At 31.2% G+C, this 21,289-nt stretch overlaps 1 protein-coding gene across 16 annotated transcripts in view; it reads left to right on the forward strand.

The window, feature by feature from the left end:
• The window catches only part of LOC121118926 (uncharacterized), a 363,098-nt gene that overhangs the window by 120,496 nt on the left and 221,313 nt on the right, over positions 1-21,289 (forward strand). For 11 of the 16 annotated variants that reach the window (XM_071888276.1, XM_071888257.1, XM_071888277.1 and 8 more), the window contains exon 2: positions 10,134-10,592. The exons of the other annotated variants lie outside the window; for them this stretch is intronic. In XM_071888276.1, coding sequence (XP_071744377.1) covers positions 10,177-10,592 — 416 coding nt within the window. In that variant the 5' untranslated portion in view covers positions 10,134-10,176. The remainder of the gene's footprint in view (positions 1-10,133; positions 10,593-21,289) is intronic. 16 annotated transcript variants of the gene reach the window in all.

Genomic DNA, 21,289 nt, shown 5'->3' on the forward strand with positions numbered 1-21,289 from the left:
ATTTTATTCTTAATATTTATAACTATTTATATATTTAATGGGATTCTACTCACAACCACTTAGAAAAATGAAATATTTATTTTTTATATACACTCATTATGTCTCAATTTACCCAAATTAGCGTGGATCAACTGAGCCTCTACGTAGTTACTCATTGCGTTTAAACACTGAACACTATAGCTAATTATATTTATCATAAATTTTTGGACGTTCTAGACTAGAGTTTCTGAAGAAATTGATCTAAAATGAAAAGAATTTATCTGAGGTGTATTTAATGCAACAATAATTATAGGGGTTTGTTCCTTGAAAGTATTGAAGCCTAACTCTTAGAAAACGTGCTCACAAATTGAATTCTGTCAACTACCCCTATCATGTAGAATTTTAAATTTAAAAAGGCCCATTTATTTAGGGTGCATTCCAGTAAAAAAACCATTAATGCAATTTACATATCGTATTTTTGTTTTTTGTTTTGTAAAGGAAATTGACTAGAGTTTCTAAAAAATGAAAGAAATATCTCAACTTTTGCAACACAGCTACTACAAAATAAAAATGAAGTCCCGAATTAATGTGGGAAATAAAAAAATACATAGATGTGCTTTAGAAAATCTCTCATAAAGTCAGTTTTATTGTACTCAATATGAATAGAAATGCAAGGTTATACCATAAAGCTTTTCCGAAAAATGTTTTACTTTCACCACGCTTTTTAATAGTGACGTCATAGCAAATAACTGTTACTAAAACTAGCTATATATCGCCCTCCTTCACCTTTACTGTTAGAGTACGGTTGTTATTCTCTATGACGTCAAAATCTATCTGTTTTGCCTAACAGTCGTTACAATAGATCAAATTGAAAATTCTAGCATCCCAATTACAGGATGGTATAACCTTGTATTTCTATTAACTTTGGTTTTACTCGCTATATTTTCATAAGCAATTTTTTGCATCTAATGTACAAGGCATTCCTGTACAAAATATTAAATTTTAAGGAAAAATTATGATTTTCACCTGACCCACGGTTTACTTAATAAAGCACAAGTAATTTTTGTATGCTATATAAAATTTTTGTGGGTTTTTATTTATTTGAAGGTGTTTCCTTTTCATTTGATTATCTTGGCCATAATGCCTTTATATATACATATCTACAACAATATTTTATCCCTAATTCTTTTTGTGAGTCTGTATGAAAAGGCTCCAAGAACATCATTAGAAATTATTTCTCTTTCTCTCTCTTTCTTCACAGAAAGTATAATGAAACGAACAAGAAATGGATATAATTTATACATGTATTAATATATTTCTATGTACCAGCATACATACATTATATACAAAAACCATTTTGATCTCCTTGTAATTTAATCACTATTTTGTAATGTATTCACCATAGATACTAGGGTTTCTCATTTCCCGGGAAATTGTCGTTGAGCAAGATCCCGGGAAAGCTTTGTTTAAATTTTGGGATCCCCTTAGTTAATATAAAATAATGTGAACTTGAAGTATTTCCGATTATATTTTTTCAACTCATATATTCTCAATTCACATTTTCCTTATTTTGTCAATATCATGTGTAGGTTGATTTTTTTTAAAGCTTACGGGTCCTACCTTTTTTTTAAATATTCCTTTAATTTGTAAGATTGGTTTGCACTAATTAAGTAAAGGGATTATTTCCATTAGTGATGCTTCCATTTTTTTTCACGTTAGATATATTTATTTTGGTCCTTTGACATTTAGAAACTTTATTAGTATATATTTTATCATGGAGCAATATACTCTTGATTCACGATTGCGAATTATCTAAATTTATTAGCAAAATCAGCGTTCGATTGCCAAATTGATTTTCATTTCAAATCACTTAAGTGACGAAGCTCATTTTTGGCTCAATGGCTTTGTTGATAAGCAAAATATGTGTTATTGGTCAGGGATTAATCCATAAGTGCTTCACGAGAAATCATTGCATCCTGAAAAATTACTATTTGGTGTGTACTACATGATGGATGGATCCCTGGTCCATATTTTTTTGTTAATGATGATATTAGCTACGTGACTGTAAATTGAAATCGCTATCGCACCTTGATACCTGATAATCAGAATATTTTTTTTTTGGTCCAATGGACTTGGAAAACATATGCTTTCAAAACCACTTGTCACACAGCAAACGTTAAAATCGATTTATTACCCAACAAATTTGGGAGTGCGTTATTTAGAGAAATGGACGGTTAATTGGCCGTCTCGATCGTGCGATTTAAAACCTTTACATTACTTTCTTTGGGGTCATGGGAAGTCATTTGTCTACACCAGTAATCCACAAAAAAATGTTTGAAGAGCTCAGAAAAAATATCAAACGCAAAATTGCTGCAATATCGGTGAATTTATTGGAAAAATTGAGTGACTATGGATACCTCACCATTAATACAATCGACTCAACCGTATTCCTAATTATTCATTAATTATCTAATGAGTCACTGTTCGTGTCTAAATACATATAAAATGTTGGGTTATGTCTACAAATACTAGGCCGATCTGGGACCGTTATAATTTTTGTTTAATCTAACTAATTTGGTCTTCTAAAAAAATTCTGTCTGGATAGGTCTCATTGAAAAATTCGATTTATATTAATATCAATTAGAAAATTTTCTTACCAATTTTACGCATTAATTTTTGATTGCGTCACGTACGTACTCAAATTGTGAACATTGATGTAATGATATCATAAGAAGTTTAAAGTGATGCATATGTGTATAATTTTGTTAAATTGGGATTAGAATAAATTTGGTCCCTTAAATCGGCCCACGGAATAAAAAAGATTAAATTTTTTTGCAAATCGGTCATAATCATTTAGGACCAATCCGGACTGTAAATAATGTCGTGAACCGAGCAAAAAAACACAGATATATGAGTGATAAAACGAATTATTGGAAATCGGAGAATTTGTTTTTTTTTCTGGAAACGGGATCGGTATCGAGAAATGTTATGAAATAATGTTTAATTTGCTATTCCGATTCTTATTAATTACTTTTCTAATTTATGAAAAAAATAATTTCAAAAAGTTTAATATTTGTAGTTTCATATAATTTCTTAAATTTTCTTTGAATAACTATGTATTTTGAAATTTTCTCCAAAAAGTTTAATATTTGAAAAAAAAAAAAAATATATATATATATATATTTGAATACAGCTAGGGATTTTTGAATTTTTTTTCCAAAAAAATAGATATTTGATATTTTTTCCCAAAATGTTTTATTTGTTTTGTGAAAAACTGAGTTTTAAAAAAAATCCAAAAAATTAAATTTATTGAAAATGGTTTAAAAAAAAATAATAATTCAAAAAATTAAATTTTTTCTGAATAGTTGTGAGTTTTTGAAAAAAAAAAATATCAAATTTTATATTAGAAATTGTTTTTTCAAAAAGTGTAATATTACAAATCTTTTTCAAAAAAAAACATACAAAAACCAAGCTCCCCCTAAAAAATAATCATGTGGACTTGATAGCAAAATTGTATTTTTAACTATTATTTAAAATATTTAAGAACTGGATTCGGCATTGGGAATTTTTTGGCATTTTTTTCATGACTATCACTATCACTAATAAATACACAACACCTTGTAATGATATGCTATAAATAACCCTAGAATTTCCGTTATTTTCATTACGTTTATGTATTTTTCACATTTATCTCATAACGGCAAATGTCTCAAAGGAATGAGCTTTTGGTTACTCATTTCTTACTACACATCATTTACACTTTTCCCTTTACATACACATAGGATGTGTATGTGTTTGTCAGATATTAAATAAATTGGTTTCTTCTACTTAGATAAGTAAAGTACATACTGTCCGGATCTGAAATTGCTTCCTGAACAAAACAACGGCATCAATTCGTTTTCTTTTGTCAAAAGTAACTATAACCTACATATTCGTTATATGTATACAGGGTGAGGCCTCAAAAATTAGGATCCTCTTCGAGGTCTTAGTCTCAGTTCTAAAATTTTCGAATGAGGGGAAAATAAGCTACAATTTGATGTTTGTTATGTTGTTCTGCGATCAGAAATGTCTGAGCAAAAAGCAAAACGACAGAAGGTGTCCGATCTCCTCTGTGCGCACAAATCGATCTCCCGCGAGAAGATCTTCGCAGTGGAAGCTGTTCTGAACAGGAGAAATGATCGCTTCTTGGCTGAATCAGGAGCTCAGGTCGAGGGGACATTCAGGACCAAACATCCATCTCAGGTCATGGTCCTCGGACTCAAGATACCTCCCTACTTCTTTAAGACCTACGAGAAAGTCAGCACGGACGTCTACTACAAAGTCCTTAGGTACATGCCTTGCCATGGCTGAAGAGCACTTTCCTCAGGAACAACTATGTGTTTACCTAAGACGGCGCCCTAGTACACACGTTCAAGGAGGTGCAGGTGTTTGGCCTTCGCCCTCACCAAACGTGAACCCCTGGGCTTCGCTGTTTGGCGGGTCTTTGAGGGCAAGACGAACAAACTTCTCACATGAATGTCGATGCCCTGAAGGCCGTGATCACGGAGGAGTGGAACAACTTGTACTCGGACTTCATCATGCCACCTGTGCTTCTGTTCGTACCCGTATTAAAACCATTATTTAGAATGGAGGAGGACATATTGAATATAAATTGTAGAAAATTGGTGATTTACCAACTTTTTATACAAAAGTTGGCCATAAAAATGGGTCAAAATAAAAATATGTAGAAGTGGAAAGGGGTATAAATTTTTTTATAAGTTTTGAGTCCTCACCCTGTATACACAGGGTTAAAACATTTTCATTTACAAGATGAAGAAGAAGTTCCTCAATTTGCTCAAGTCTGGCACGCCTCCCATCATTAGTGATGCTCAACTTTTTACTGATGAGACTCTGCACAACCTCACAAAATGATCCAGGCTTGGTCAAAAAAAGAATGTATTGGTAGCTAAAATCTGAGTCAGTGATAGGATAGGGTTCCATCAGCCGGTCCGGTAAAGTACTCTTTACCTTTGTGCCCTTGGTGTTAAAATTACATACATCGAGTACTTGAGCACCGTCCTGGAGAAAAGTTTCCAGCGATGTGCCCACTCCCACTTCGAGCAAGATACGTATACCTTTTAACATCATGGTGCTCCCTCCCATACGTACAATTTGATGCTGAAGTGGTGTGAAACTCGTTTCTCTAGCTCTTGAAGGAACAACTTTTAGCCTCCATCTAGTCCGGACATAATCCGATTGATTTTGAAATATGGTCCATTTAAGAGGATATAGTGTACAAGAAGACCCACCCTAATTTAAATGCATTGTAGTGATAGGACGATTCCAAATAAAATCTAGATGCCAATTCCGATGCAATTCTAGTAAAAATTCCGGATTCCGATTCTTTAATATTTCAAATAACACTTGAAAAAAACCATTTTTTTAATCAGGGGCGTCAACACGACTATATTTTGGTGGGGCCTTAGTTTTTGGTATTGTATTTTTTTATCAAAAAATAAAAATGTTTAAAAAAAAAATATTTGAAAAATTAGATTTTTTAGAAAAAAAATTATTATATACTATTTGATATACAAATTTTTTTTTCAAAAATCTACAACTATTCACAAAAAAAATCAAAAACCTTATGGTTTTTCACATCAAGTTTTAAATTTTCTAGTAAAAAAGCAAAAAAATCCTTAACTTGGGGGGGGTCCAATCTCTTAATGACACTCACAAAGAGTGTCACTATATTTCTTAATAGTTGTTATTAAATGGTGGTTATTATAAATATATACTAAATCGAGTAATTTCTATGGGCTTTCCAATTTTAGACTCTTTCAAGCATACCTATTTGATGAAAGCCCTTCTATGTTGAAGCTCTCATAAAGCTTTTATGTTTACGTAGGAATACAATGTACATTATCTTTAAATTAATTTATTTGAATGGTCGTACATACAAAGAACTGATGTATGTATTCATCAAACATTAATCGCTCTTTATGCACGCTTGTACCTTGATGAGAATTCAATTGGATAGTATAATTTGCACCAAAAAATAAAATAAAATGTCAACAAGGAAAATAAATTGATTGGATCAATTTAAAGAAGGCTCTCAACTAATTAAAAATGTATTTTTATACATATTTAATGGATATATGATATTAAAAAATTGGAAAATGAAAGAAATCTTTACTATGATCCGTCTTTTAATATGTGTTTATTATATTAAAAATGGATGTATCTGTTTTTATATATATATTTTTATGCATATTTGGGAGATACCCCAATAGTTAAACTTTGGATCTCTCGTTGAAATATTAATTAAATTTTGTATTTTGGTAGCATAAATGAGGAAAAGTCCAATAAATGTTAGAAAAAAATAGTTTTGTTTGATTGTGTTGAAAATTAAAACTTTGAATTACTGTTTAAGTGAGGAAAAGGTACTTTTCTTCTTTAAGTATCTTTTATTTCTTTTAACAAAAATGCCTAATGTTGGAGCTTTTTGTTGTTCAGGGACTATTGTAAGTTATTTTATATCTATACCTACACGTACATGCTATCTTAAAGATACCCAATGAAAAATTAAAAAGATTTTATTTGTATTTAGTTTGTTTATGTTAAAATTCTTTACTAAAACGATCCTTTATAATTATATATGTAAATTTCTATTGTAGAACCTCCTTATATACACGATTTTTATTCTTTTCTGTCCGTTTGATGTTACAATAATTAAACTTGCACCTCTTTTGAAAATCCCAAATATAATTGTGAATGACTTGTAAATCTAAAGCAATTTTTACAAATATTTATATACACATATAATAGGATTAATACTAATGTTCATTTGGTATGAGTAAAAATATAAGGGCTTATTTTGATTCACAAAAACAAACTATATTATACAGATATATAAGGATTCCTATTATGATAATTTCTTCATTTTTCAATATAGGGATTAGAGGCTTATCAAAGCTGTATTAAAATGAGTTGAATAAACGTTGATATGTATGTACATAAATCCAGAATAAGTTCAAATTGTATTTTATTTTTAAGATAAAGGTGTTTTTTTTAAAAAAATATGTAAAGTGGAAATATAATGATGTATTTGCACATCTTCCCTTCTTTGAATTTGTTCCTACGTAAAAAAACAATTAATTTCCCTTGAAAGTTTGCCTAAATCATTATCATTTGTGTAAATTTTTCAAAGTTTTTCAACTAAGAAAAAGTGAAAGGAAAACTTGTCAAATTTTATTTCTCATATTTATTTAACCTAATTAATATATCTTAAGGAAATGAAAATATGTAATATTATTATTATTGAAACTGGGAAAAAAGACGAGGCATGTTTTTTATCTAGGTAATTTTAAAGTTTTTGTCCGTATTGTTGTGTAGAAAGTATGAGACCGGGGGAGGACACCAAGGGGGATGGGGGGGGGAAAGCTTCGTAATGAGTTCCAGAAATAAATCTTTTTTTTTCGTCTTTCTATATTGGTACATAACCTGAAGTTGGGTTTCTTATTCACATATTAGGATTATATAATACTAGTCTTGGATTCCAGGAGTACTCGAACTTAAAAAAAACTTTTAATCTCATATCAAATTTGTTTCTACATTTTGATTGAGTAACTCTTTATAAATTTTGTTGTTCTATTTTTGAAGGGAGATTTTTTTTTCTTTTGTTCTAATTGACGTTTAGTTGTTCATCTTTTTTTTCTATTATACCGAGTGGCCCATACAAATCTGAACACTTTGAATTATAAACTTCCACAAGATATAATTTACTAATTAAAAATAGAATTTCAACAAAATTAATACTATAAATAGATATTTGTCTGACCTCTCTTAATCATCAATGTAGCCGCCCTTAGCAGTAATGATGGCTTCCAGGTAGCAAAAGCCTGGCACCCTCTGCAGATGTAGTCAACTGTCATGGCGTCCCAGTGCTGGCTGACAGTGGGTTTGATAGCTTTTGTGTTTGGATGACGGACACTGCAGGCCTTCCCCTCAACATGCAATAAAAAGGTGTAGTTAAGGGGGTTGGTATTAGGGATGTAGCGGGCCAAAATTTTCAAAAAAAAAATTCAAAACAGTCTTGCAACGGAGGAGATTGGTTTCTTTCATTGCGGGTACCAAAAGTGGCCTCTCCACCCTCACAAGGCTCTTTCCACCAACTTTTTTGATAGCTCTCTGGACATTCTGGTGTGAAATCCTGAGATTTCTTGAATGGGCCCTCATAGACTTGAGGGATACACCTTGGGTGTTTTCTTTAAATCCTCCTGGTTCAATTTGCCCTTTCTGACAGAGCCCTTCTTCCTCTCAAAAGTTTTGGGCTTGCTGATGTCGGAGACAGTGCTCCTGAAGACGCCCAACTGCTTGGAGTTGGCGAATTGAAATTTGTCGATCGTGTTCAATTGTCATTGTCTCGACTTGTACGTAAGCTTGAGAGCTCAGTTATTTTTTGTAATTAATTGTTTCTGCTTTAATATATTGAGACTTGAATTAGTTTAAATCACTCAAGCTTAATTAATTAAGTGTTCAGATTTCAATAAACCACCCGATATTGAAAAGAAGAAATACAATTTATATTGATGGAAGTTGGATATTAATAATAATACATGGCAACCTAAATTAATTTAGTTTATGCTTGGTTACTTTTAATTTGTTTTTAAAATTATTTCCTATTATGCAAATAATACTGTTAACAATTACCTAATACACATTATTTACTTCATAATAATGTACTGCCTTATTGAGGCAGTCAAATTGGCTTCATTTTTTAACTTAAATTTTAACAATTCAATGATTAAATATATAGCTCAATTATAATAAAACTCGATCGTTAAAACACGAATCCAACACTATTTATAATGTATATATAAGATTTTCCTCCAAATACTATGTACGTAAAAAAAATAGGGTAAAAAATTAGAATTAATTAAATTATGGATATGAGGTTTTTTTTTTTTTTTTTTAAATATTGTTCAACTTTAATTCTATTTAAATCCTATTATTATCTTATTTATTCATGAACGGATCATAACCCTTAATACATACTTAACATAGCTCAATGTTTAAAATATATATTGATATTTGTTTCATTTTTTCAATTGAATTTATTTTGTAACGTTTGGCATTTTGGGACCAATTTCATATCATCGTGAATTGTATTTAAGCTCTAAAATATTTTTTTCTGCCAACTTGTCACATCAATGAGGTTAGTTGACACAGCTCTTGCCGCGTTGAGTCATTCATGATTATCGATAACTAATCATAATAAAAAAAATGTTGTTCTCTACTCCAAATAAAGTATACTTTCTTTATTAAAATGTCCCCAAATTGAATCCAACTTGCTTGTCTCATTTACCCTTCAGCTTCTATTTTACTTCAAACACTAATATATCACGGAATACAGAACCGACTAACTATATTTAGCTCTTAAATGAACCCTAAATAATGATTAAAGAACTTTATAAAATATTAAGGGTTTAATACTTGAAGTTCAGAAGAAAATGAATCAAATGAAAAAAAAAAAAAAAAATCTGGTTTTATGATTTTAGAAAATGTGTTACTGCTCAAGAGAGGGTATACTTAACACTCTCAGTGAGCCGTAGCTAACGTAGTCTAAATAGGTGTACTGAATCATAACCCCTAGAAACTTGACAAAAATTTAAGATTGTCAACTTACGTATGTGCCAAGTAACAAGTACTCTCTCCATCGCCTACCTACTTACGCTATGCATATATGCTTCTAATATGTTTTTATTTTATACTTTATGTAAAAAAATTGAATAACTAATTCGTAATAATTTTTGTGCATACAAAAAAAATAATAATAATAGGAAGGATTTTTTATGGTAGGCCTTTGGATATGTTATATATGCATTTATATTTAAATAATATGTGGATGTTTGATGACGTTATATTAGTTTTGTTGAGGATACAAAAAACTTGCAAACTTCTACGATAAAAGTCTTAATAATTTTGGGTGTAAAATACATATTTCAAGTTATGCAATTTCATATCCCTACGACTTAAAAAGTGTTTATTTTGCAAATACCTAAGCACTGGTAAATTCATTTTTTTTTTTTTAAAATAACTTTTGAAAGGAAGGGTCAATTTTTAGAGTCTGGAGTGACAATTTTTGCTCACAATTCCCTCCCATTCTTCTTCAAAAGGGTAATGCGTAATCTAGCCCCTAGTGGGACCTAGCTCACCATCATGCTCAAATGCACACCCTACATCAAAAACATATGCGACTCCCTCAACTCGGCCGGATGGCTCTTTCGCCTCGACGGAACCTCCTCTCTGCCTTCTTCGCCCAAAAAGAGTCATGATTGGAGTCCTACTCGGAGTGAAGGAGGAGATCAGATCTCGTCCTCCGTGATTGAGTCAGAAAAGGAACTCTATATGGTGACAGAGCTCTCATCAGATGGACGGATCAAAACCTCACTCACAGGAGCTCCTCTTGCACCCATCAAACGATCTCCTCTTTCATTGAGGAGATTTAGACCTGAGAGTCCTGACCTGACACGTCCTGCAAAACGATTGGAAAAGACTCGGAATTTGGGGGCAATAGCCAAAGGGAGTCCTGTTGCCTCACCCTGTGGGAGCTCTTCTTCATCATCATCCAACAGGTAAGCTCAGCCCGTATTTCTAAGAAGGAATCATTGTTGTCTCCTCGTAAACTTTCACTTACTTAGAGTCGTCTACTATAAGTAAATAATTTATATGCCTTCCTATACGTATATATATATATACTATATTTCCTTAAAAAAATGTAAATGTATCCTTTGCCTTTGTTTGTCCATAAAGTAGCTTTAAACGAAAGCGAAGACATCATGGTAGGTATAGAAGGGGTGATGAGTGCTATGAATTTATTGTAGTTGCCTTTTTGCCCAAAAGACAATTAAGAAAAGTTAATTCTTTGATATTACTTATTAATTTACTTAGATTTTCGTTTTTTTTATTGTTGTTTAACAAATAAAGAATTTAATTTATCCTTATACAGCAATATTATATTTTATACTTTGTACATGACTATTATCACCTGCATAAAAACTCTTCTTTAAAAAATATATATACACAGTACTTTCTGACAAATTTATATTTTATTTACAAATGAATGCTTTTTATTTATTTATTCAATATATACCTTTTTTTAAACCTTGCTGACGCTGACAGTTTTTTATTTAATTCTTTATTGTATTTGATGAATACATCTTCTTATTTCATTTGTTGTTTTTTAATTAAATCATATTCTTAAATATTACAACCACACATTAAACTCTTTGTCTATGTATGTGGGAATATAATGAGATACTTTGGAAAATTATCATTATGTATGCTTGCAATAAATCAAATAATTATCAGATCCAGAAAGTTGTTCTAACCATATCAAAAGCCATTTACTTGGTTTTCTTATCGTGTAATGTAAGAATGTATTTTTTTGTTATTCTTATTGTTGTTTGTAGTCAAGGCTTAAGGGCCTTTTTCAAGTATGAACACTTTACTTGGGATTTTTTTTTTACCAAGGAACTACTACATATAAAAAGAGGTTTACTTATTATTCAATTGATTATTTCGTCATTATATAACTTAACCTACAATGACTAACGTCGTAATTGATTGATAAACAATAGTAAATGTTTTTCCCCAACTAACTTACAATGTAATTGTACAAATATGATATAGAGATCTTTATAATGCATCTCTGAACCTTTCCTCCAAAAAGAGAGAGAAAGTAATTAGTAGTTGGCCATTGGCAATGTTGTCCCTCTACCAGACTTTTGAACTATTTTTCATGAAATAAGGCAAATGCAATTGTTCACACTCTAACAAGAGATTATTTGATTCCAACAATCACCGTTTAGAATACTTTTTTGGGATAAGGTTAACAGAAAATCAATAGCTGATGAAATAATGCATTGCATCTTATCAACATTTCCTGTAAAAAAGAATGGAAAAATTAATTCATTGTTTGCTAATTATTTGAATGTTTTTTATTCACTAACTAGCTGTAGTATCCGCCATTGCCCGGAGTTATTAGGTTTCGACGAACAGACCATTAAAAAATATTGAAGGTAACTGCACCAGAAATCCACAGTTATTCATGTGCATACTCAAACGTAGTTACTCAATACTTAGATATTCTCTCTTTAGGACTGCAAGAATATATACCCAATCTTTTTTTTTTACCCTTCCTTTTAGTTGTTTTTTTTCATCGATTCGATCTTTTTTACCATTCAACGGTTCTAAGAACTGATAACTATACCCTTCAGTCTTACGGCCAGAGCTATCTTTTGTATTTTAGTCACTCCTAGCCAGGATTGAAGAATATAAAAACGAAGAAAACTATTAACTAGAACGTATAATTATAAGTTCTAGCCACACCTCCTTCTTCAAACTTCAAGTATCTTGTTTCTTTGAAAGAGATTATGATTAAGCTTCCCCAACTGAAATGACATAGTTAGTGACTATGTCATTTCAGCTGATGTACCTCGAATAAATAATAAATTATTTGACGCTAACTATCCAAAGAGGATCCAGAATGGCCGAGTGAATGAAAGAAAAGTTGTAAAGTAATAAGGTTGTATAAATATATATTCTATACACAGAGGAAAATCACTTAAGATGAAAATCCAGTGTAATTTTTAGCTGGTCTGTTTTTTTTTGTTTGTCTTTTTGAATAAGTTATCTGAAGAAGGAATTTTCTTTTCCTTAGCAGTTGTTATTATTATTTAACTCCTTAGTAGGGAATATCCTTTCCATCATAGATTCAATTATATTCAAAATCTGATTAAACATTCGTGTGTGCTCATAAAAGACCTTGAGGATTTGTTGCTGAGTTATAAATGTCATTTTTGGACTCCGAGTAGACTTGGGGATCGACACCGAATTAATTCTAGCATATGTCCTTGTTTATATCCTGTTCTCCTTCCTCTCTTGTCAACGCTGATCTAATGAAACGTCATGAGCATTATTCTTTCTCTCCTCTATAACGTTCTTCAAATTGACAGGGATACCATGTGGATTTTCGGTTTCTTTTTTTTAACATGCCCATTCTACACTGGATTTTCATCACTGATAGTAAGAAAAAGAAGAAAGGAGGAAGAGCCATAGGATCAAGAGTAAATACATAACAATAAAAAACCAATAGGGACCGATCCTAGGACTGACAAATTATATTAAGCCCGGACTAATAGGACTGCAGTCTTTTTAGACCCATCCAACACTCATCAGGTAGGATGGCCGTTAACATCTCTGCCCTTAATTTTTGTAAAATGCTAGGTTGAGAGTATGGATATTCAAATGTTCCGATGAGATTATATTTTTGTGCCTATAAAATGTGAATACAATATACTATGCAGATACACACATATATCATCTATTGATACAACATCTATTTTATTTGATTTATTAAAAAAATATATAGACCATGACTGCAGTTGTAGATATAGAAAATTGATTGCTCAATTCAATCCAAGGAATATAATATTCACCATTACTTTTTGTACGTAGATACTAGTGATGGGACGATTAATCGGAATCGGAAAATCATTTTTTTTTTATGGAATCGGGAAAATAATGTCTAATTTATAATTCCGATTTTTATCTATTATTATTTATAATTAGTGTTTAACCATTTATTATTTTTCTTAGTAATGAAAAAAATAAATTATCAAATATATCTGTCAAAACATAAAAAATGACCCTGTAAATTTGTTACTTGAGTCTTAAAATTTCATAAATATTTTAATATAATAATTTATGATTAAAAAGGCTCAAAAACTGGGAAGAAATAAATTGAACATTAACTTAACATGAAAAAAGTGTTCCAAGCACATGTGGTCGGTGCAGGTATTGTTATTGTAGGGGAATAAGTTTTTTTAAAGTATTAAGGAAAGCTCACTTTTGCAAAATGTGCCAATGAAACGTTTGCCGGGGGATTACTCGCCCTGGGAAAATTCGCCCTGGAAAAGTTTCCCGGGCAGAGGAATTGCCTTGTTTTATTTGATATAAATAGTTTTTAGATCAAATAAAGGAAGGCGATATAAATATCAATTGAATTTCTTCAAAATCTATAACAAAATGGTATTTTTTAACAGTTATTTAAACTATTAAAGAATCCGAAGGGGCATCGGGATTCCTTTTTGGACTCGTTCCCATCACTAGTAAATACTTATGCCTATAATATGTACATAAAAAATGCTTAAATATGTATGTTTGTACATAATATTTCCTTTATTTTTTGGAATGTTTCAATCTTCTTATTATTTTTATATTTCTTTATCTGTTTAAATTCCTTCTTCTTAGATTAAATCCTCTTTCCAAGTCAAATGAAGCTGTACATAACATATTATGTGAAAAGATAGAAAGATGGATAGATGAAGAATTCATTCATTGTTATTGCATTCTTTTCGTCTGCAATGTAGTAAAAGCCATTATTCAATTATGATAAAGTTTTTCTCCTCATTCCATGTATTTCAATTTCCCATTTTCTACTTCTTTTGTTTTTCTGTTGTTTTTGTGGAAGGAGCTCTTCTTTACTTTAAGTGTGGTATTGAGGCAGTCCCCCCCATCTATTTTAGTTTTGTTTTTGTGGAGTCTTTAGTTTCTTAATATGTACAATAATTATTGACAATGATGGTTATTACTTAGGTTAGGCCGATATATCTATTCAGAGTCTCTCTCATAAGGACAAAAGAGACTATAAAGACTAAGGCGTCATGTATATCAACCAAGAAAGTTATTTTCTTATCTTTAATTCTCATTCGTCTAAAATTATGTATATGCGCTTTTTCATCTCTTGCGCACTTTATTGTTATTTGTGTTGGGTGTCGGTCTGGAAATACTAGGCCAGTCTGAGACCGTTATATTTTTTGTTGGACCGAACTAAGTCGTCCTACAAAAAAGTTTGGTCTGGAACGGTCTCATGGAAACATTCAGTCTGTTTATAACATGACATCCTATGTATTTTCATGTATTATGACGTCATACGAAGTTTAAACAGAGATAGCGTGGAGTGTGGCTCGTGGAATACGGAATTCTGGATTCGAGCATCTCCTGAGATGGAAGATCAAGTTATAACTATCTTTCTTCGATTCTCTCTATCTTCATTTGGTCCTAACTCTTGAAGAACATAGAAGTCCACTTAATATTAAAATAATAAAACAAACTAATTTCCGTGGAAAAGGATTCTTATTACTTATAGTATTTATGACATATTACTCAGCTGATTGGCTTGAATAATCGAACGAATAAATTTATATTATATGCATACAGTATTTTTTGTAGAAAATATCGTGTAGTTTTGAGATTTTTTCCCAAAAAATCAATAAAGGTTGATCTTGACAAGAAATAACTTTAGTCGCCGAAAAAAATCGGTCCTTAGGTTAAGACCGAAAAAATCGATCCATAAAGTGAGACCGAATAAAAATTGGTCCTGAAAGCCCACGGTCTGAGACCGCGGGCTGGACCGAAAAATTGGTCCATGTTGGTCTAGAAAAAATAACTTAAGACCAAATCGAAAAAAAACTCGGTGCTGGATCGAGTCTCAACACTAATTGTTATATCACGTATTTTGACTAAGATTTATCTAATGTAACAGATTTTGACGAAATGGTATAGCAAAAAGTCCATGGTTACATATATTTCTTTTTAGATCTCGAGAAAAAGAGAATTATTTCTTGCAAACGAACCCCATTTTGTCTCCAGCTGAAAAGTGTTTTACTTACAGAGTCTGTAGAGGTATACTTGAAGTGTCTTCTATTATGATACCAGAAGAGTTTTTTTTTCTGTAAGGTAGATGAGGCGACCACGTTCCACATTTTATATGATTCCAAAGTTCTCCGGGCAGCTTTTAACGTCGTTGTAAAGGATGTGGAATCATTTTTTGAGGGGGATAATTTGGAGGGACGACTTTTTCGTTATGACATCCTCAAAAAAAAGATCGAACATCATGCTGTTATAACGAAAGTACAATATTACCTTTATTCATTTAAAGCAATTAATGACGCCACAAATGTTCTGTTGGAAAGAATTGTTCAATACTATATTTGATTGTTAATCCTTGTTTAAAAAAAGTGTATGTTAAGCTTATAGTTTTTTATTTCGTTGTTTTTATATCGATACGTATTTATTAAGGATTATTGACAGTTCCTTAGGTTATTAATGTTTTTAGTTAGTTTAAGTTGTACTGAAATAAATGGTAATGAAAAAAAAAAAAAAAAAGATTCATCTAATGTAATGTAATATAATTTGCGTTTCGTAAAGGGTGATTATTGTTCTGCAGAATAAACCAGAAACATAAACTACTAATTAAAACCATAGTTCCTAGTATCCGAATCATAATTATCCTCTAAAAAATGATACAAGTTATTTAAAGAAAAATACATCACTCTAATCATCTACTTATTTATATTCTATATTTTTGATTTTCCTGGTTACGTGAATCCTGAACATAATTCATATACATAGTTTTTGTATACTTTATTATTTAAAACTTCTTGTCTTATATTTCCTTTTTAGTCGCTTTAGTTCCGCCTATCTATTTTTGTTTTGTGGAGTCTTAAGTTTCTTCATATGTAGAAAAATTATTGACAATGATGGTTTGCACTTAGTTTAGGCTGAAATATCTATAAAGAGTCTTTCTTTCCCTCTCAGAAGGACCATCTAACACCGACAGTTGTAAATTTTAAAGAATTTCGCTATGTTAAAAAAAGGCAGACAATAAACGTGGTAACCCTGACAATTTGCAATTTGTTTCATCATGACGCTTGGTTAGATTAGCTTCAAGAAGTCTATTAAATAAGTGGGGAAACGCAGACAACATGCTTTATATTTTTTCCAAATATAGTTAATTACACGACAAATTTTTTCCCACCAACAGCTTAATATTGTAGGAGGGACAAAAAAAAATTTGAAAAGTATTTTAGAAATTCAAAATTGATTTTTTTTTACCCATGTAGCCATTTAAATTTACCCACAAATCGATACTTTTTTTGTGATAACGACCCAAAAACAAATTGAATTACCTCCTTCACCTGTGTAGGTCCCTACCTAAGGCCGTTCATAACTTCATTAATATTACTCTATAACTAACTACGTTAGCTCTATGAATTCACTTTTTTTAATTGCGTTAACAAGGGGAATTCTGCAAAGGGAAGAAAAAAATTTCATACAAAAGTCACATGGATTGAATAAGATATATGGATATAGATTAGACTACTGCAAACATCTATGAAAATATGGAAATTTAAAAAAGATCTGCTATCATGAAAAACTACTTTTTCTGGTAGGAAAGGGGATTTCACAAAGATAATGAATAAACTCAAGCTAACTGGTGCATTTCCCCACTTGGTGTGTAGCTAAAGCTACAAACAAGTGTTGAGACTCGGTCAGGCACCGAATTTTTTTTTCCGGTTCGGTCTTAAGTAATTTCTTCTTGAGTGATTTTTCAGGTCTCACTTTGTAGACCGATTTTGATTTGGTATCACTTTATGGACCGATTTTTTTGATAAAAATCTAAAAAGACGATCGCATCAAAATTTAGCCGAACTGTCTCTGTTTAAACTTCGTATTAAGTCATTACTTGAAAAAACATATCATGTGTTATAAGCGATTTATATGTAAAATCGGTCTGGACCGATTTTTTTTTGGGAACGAACTAGACCGAATTTTCATATGAGCTTTTCAATGGACCTATCTAATTCGGTCCAACAAAAAATTCAACGGTCACAGACCGGTCTCTGATTTCCAGACCGAAACACAACACTACTGCAAATATCTATGAAAATATGGAAATTAAAAAAAAAGCAAAAAAACATTTCGTATATCTTTTAAGGACATTGGGAGGAATGACTCTGTTGGCAATCCTTGATTTTACTCCGAGTCCAACATGGACTTACAATTATAGCTCCACAGCAAATAGTTACAATACAATTGTGATTAAATTCTTTCTCCTCAAAAATTAAAAAAATATGACATCAGCTTTGTAAAATGAAAAATACTGCTCAGACTGCCAACAACAAAAAACTAGCACGCTAGAAAATTCTTAAAATTTACAACTCTAATTATAACTACAATTAACAACAATCTTTTAAAAAAAATAGTTCGTAGAATTCATTTCTATAATTAATTTGTAGAGTTCCATAAAGAAGAAGACAAATTGATATCCTATGGAGTTAATTCTTTTCAATTTGCATTACTTCTTAGAAAATTCACGTTTTCACATTTATTAATTATACTCATACATGTAGTTTAAAGTACATATTGTCGACCATAAATAAATGGTTTTTGGGTGGCCCCTCCATATTGTACATATTTATTTTTATCTATAATCCGGGTGGAGCTTTCTTTATTTTTAATGGACTCGCTCCACAGAAAGACAATCCTTTTAAGAGAGACATACAATTATTTTTTTAATGTTTGCACGTAATGTTTTTTATTTATTTTGTTCTGATAAAGGTTATAGGTTCACAATAATGTATAAAGACTAGAGAAATATGTATGTGATCCCTTACCTGTTTTTGTAAGTTTGCCACTGATGAATATTGTATATGGCATTGAGGTCCGGAGACTGGCTTAGCCATGACCTTAATGTGCTTCTTCTTGAGTCACTATTTTGTTGCTTTGACTATATGCTTTGGGTCTTGGTCATAATGTAAGACCCGTTACACGACCCATTGTCAGTGGTTTGCATTGAGGGAAGGAGGTTCTCTCCCAAGATTTCTAATATTAATGCTCCATTTGATGCAATAAAGTTTTCCTTTTCTCTTAGCAGAGAAACACCCCAAAAAATAATGTTTCCACCCCCATACTTGACGGTGAGGATGGTGTTTTTGGGTGTAACCTGAGCATTTTTCTTCCTCCAAATACTTTTTTGGGTTCATACAATGTGTATCCCTCTTAAAATAAACCTCTTACCGGGTGTGGCAAAAAAATCTTTACACTTTCAATCTAGAACTTTATCAAGATGAATTTCAGAAACCAGTTGTAATAGTGAATGTCAAATAAAAAAATAACTATCAAGATGCATACCCTAATCATCGATGTAGCCCCCTTGGCAGCAATGATGGCTTCCAGGGGGCCACGGAAGACCTAACACCCTTTGCAGATGTAGTTCTGGTTGACAGTGTCCTTGAAGTTGTTGATATTTGGATGAGGGGTGATGCAGTCCTTGGAATCAACATGCATCCAAAAAGTGAAGTCCAAGGGGTTTGCGTCTGGTGAGTAGATGAGCTACATTTTATTTGGCCGGAAAGACAAGTTGTCCTCCAAGCCTTTCTGGCATTTTTGGACGTGTGTGCAGGCACGCCATCCTGCTAGAACATTATGCCCAGCATAGACAGTGTGGCTGGAAATCCCCCGCTGCTTTGCAATCTCTGTTGGTTTCTTTCCAGCGTCCTAAAGTGCGCAGACCAAAATTCGTTGGTCACGTTCAGATGGCATTTTTTTTAGTGTTCCTTTAAGTAAACATTATAGTATTACAATTACTCCATCTAACCTAGGAATCTTGGCATTTTCTTGGCTTCTAATACACTTAGGAAGATCTAGTTTTTAGTTTATTTTAGTATTTGACCAGAACAATTTTACTGCATTCATAAAAACCTTCATTTAAGTTATTAAAAACGAAGTGTAAAGCTTTTTCCCCCGTACCCTGTATTAAAATTATAAACCGTACTTTTCTTTTTCCGTGAGCAAAACCTAGAAAATCCGTGCGATTATCTAAATTTCATGTAATGTATAAGTTAATGACTTTTTTTAATAAAAATTGCTTATTAATATGTATTATAAAGTGCAAATAATCATAGTTATATTATTATTAGATATACTGTGTTAGTACAAAATTGCAACTTGCGCAAAAAATGTACATACGTATTAATTTTTTGGAAAAGAAAGTACTTTGTTACTAGAGCTGATTGAACAATATAATTAACGGTTCATAAAATAATATTTATTTTATAGGAACGTTTTGTTCAAAAATTATTTAATATTTAAAAATATTATATTAATATTGCAAAATAGACTGTTTCAAGAATATATAATTCAACAAAAATCATAAAGAGGACGCCATTTTCTCGTTAAAATATGAAATAATAAAAAATTATAGCTTTTCAAGTTAATTGTATTCCGAGTGAGCGGTTCACAAAAGCATATTTATATACCTAGTAAAAGCTCAAAATATGGTCTCTAGTGAAATCAAAGATAAGTTAATTAATTAAATTCAAAATCGATATAAAATTAAATTCAAATCGAATCAATCTTATTTTATAGAAGATCCTAATAAAACAGAACGATCTTAAAGCAAACAAGTTAATGGAAATACTTGTTTGATAAGTATATCTACAAAATAATGATTATCCATTGTCAGTTTCCGTTTTAAATTGATTTTGAATCTTAATAATCCGTCATTTCGCATCAGATAACCGTGGACTTTTACTACAATTGTAGTTCCTATAATTGTTTGATTCACAAAAATGGCCACTATAACGCCCTTTATCCAATCCATTTGTTAAGCTTTATAGGATCTACAAATCTAAATACGAAGAGTAAGTTGAAACAACTCTGTGTCTGTCGAATTAATATTGGCATTATTTAAATCAAGAAAAAAAATACATCAAATAAATTAATTATTTACTTAGTCTATTTTTCGTCGATAATTGTAAGCATACTTAGTAATAGTAAACAGTATTCAAAATTAATAAAATTGTCAGTGGTTTTCAGTTGTTTATTTGTCATAACTTGGCCAAAGTATGATTCGAGATCTTCAACACAAAGAAAAGACTCCTTCTAATGTTTATTTGTTTTCTTTGAGATTTATTTTCTTAAATTAAAAATAATCCCTTTCACAACATAAATCCTTATTGCATACTCACAAATCCAATTATATATTAACTATGCTAGTTTCCAGTGCAAAAACTTGACATTTTATGTCTACTGCCAAATGGCTTCACAACAACATATTTTTATATTCTATGAATAGTTTGTTTAGACTGTATTGAAGAAATTAGAAACCATTTAATTCAGTCTGATTCTTCCAGTACTTTATTAGCTACCAATATTTCAATATAGACTAAAGACATTACAGAAATAATAAATTGATTTGAAAATTTAAAAAGTTGCTTAGCCCATACATATTCTGTAATAACGCCAAAGTTTTAAGTGTTCTTTTCATCTCCTTTATTATTATGATTAGACCATAGGTATGAAGAAAGGTTAATAGAAATACAAGGTCATACCATAATGATGATTGACTTCCCTCACACATTTTAATAGTGACGTCATAGAACATTATTGGTTGCGAGTTTTTTTCATATCTGTTTGTCTTGCA

Source organism: Lepeophtheirus salmonis, chromosome 5 (genome assembly GCF_016086655.4).
Source record: "Lepeophtheirus salmonis chromosome 5, UVic_Lsal_1.4, whole genome shotgun sequence".
NCBI lineage: Eukaryota > Metazoa > Arthropoda > Copepoda > Siphonostomatoida > Caligidae > Lepeophtheirus > Lepeophtheirus salmonis.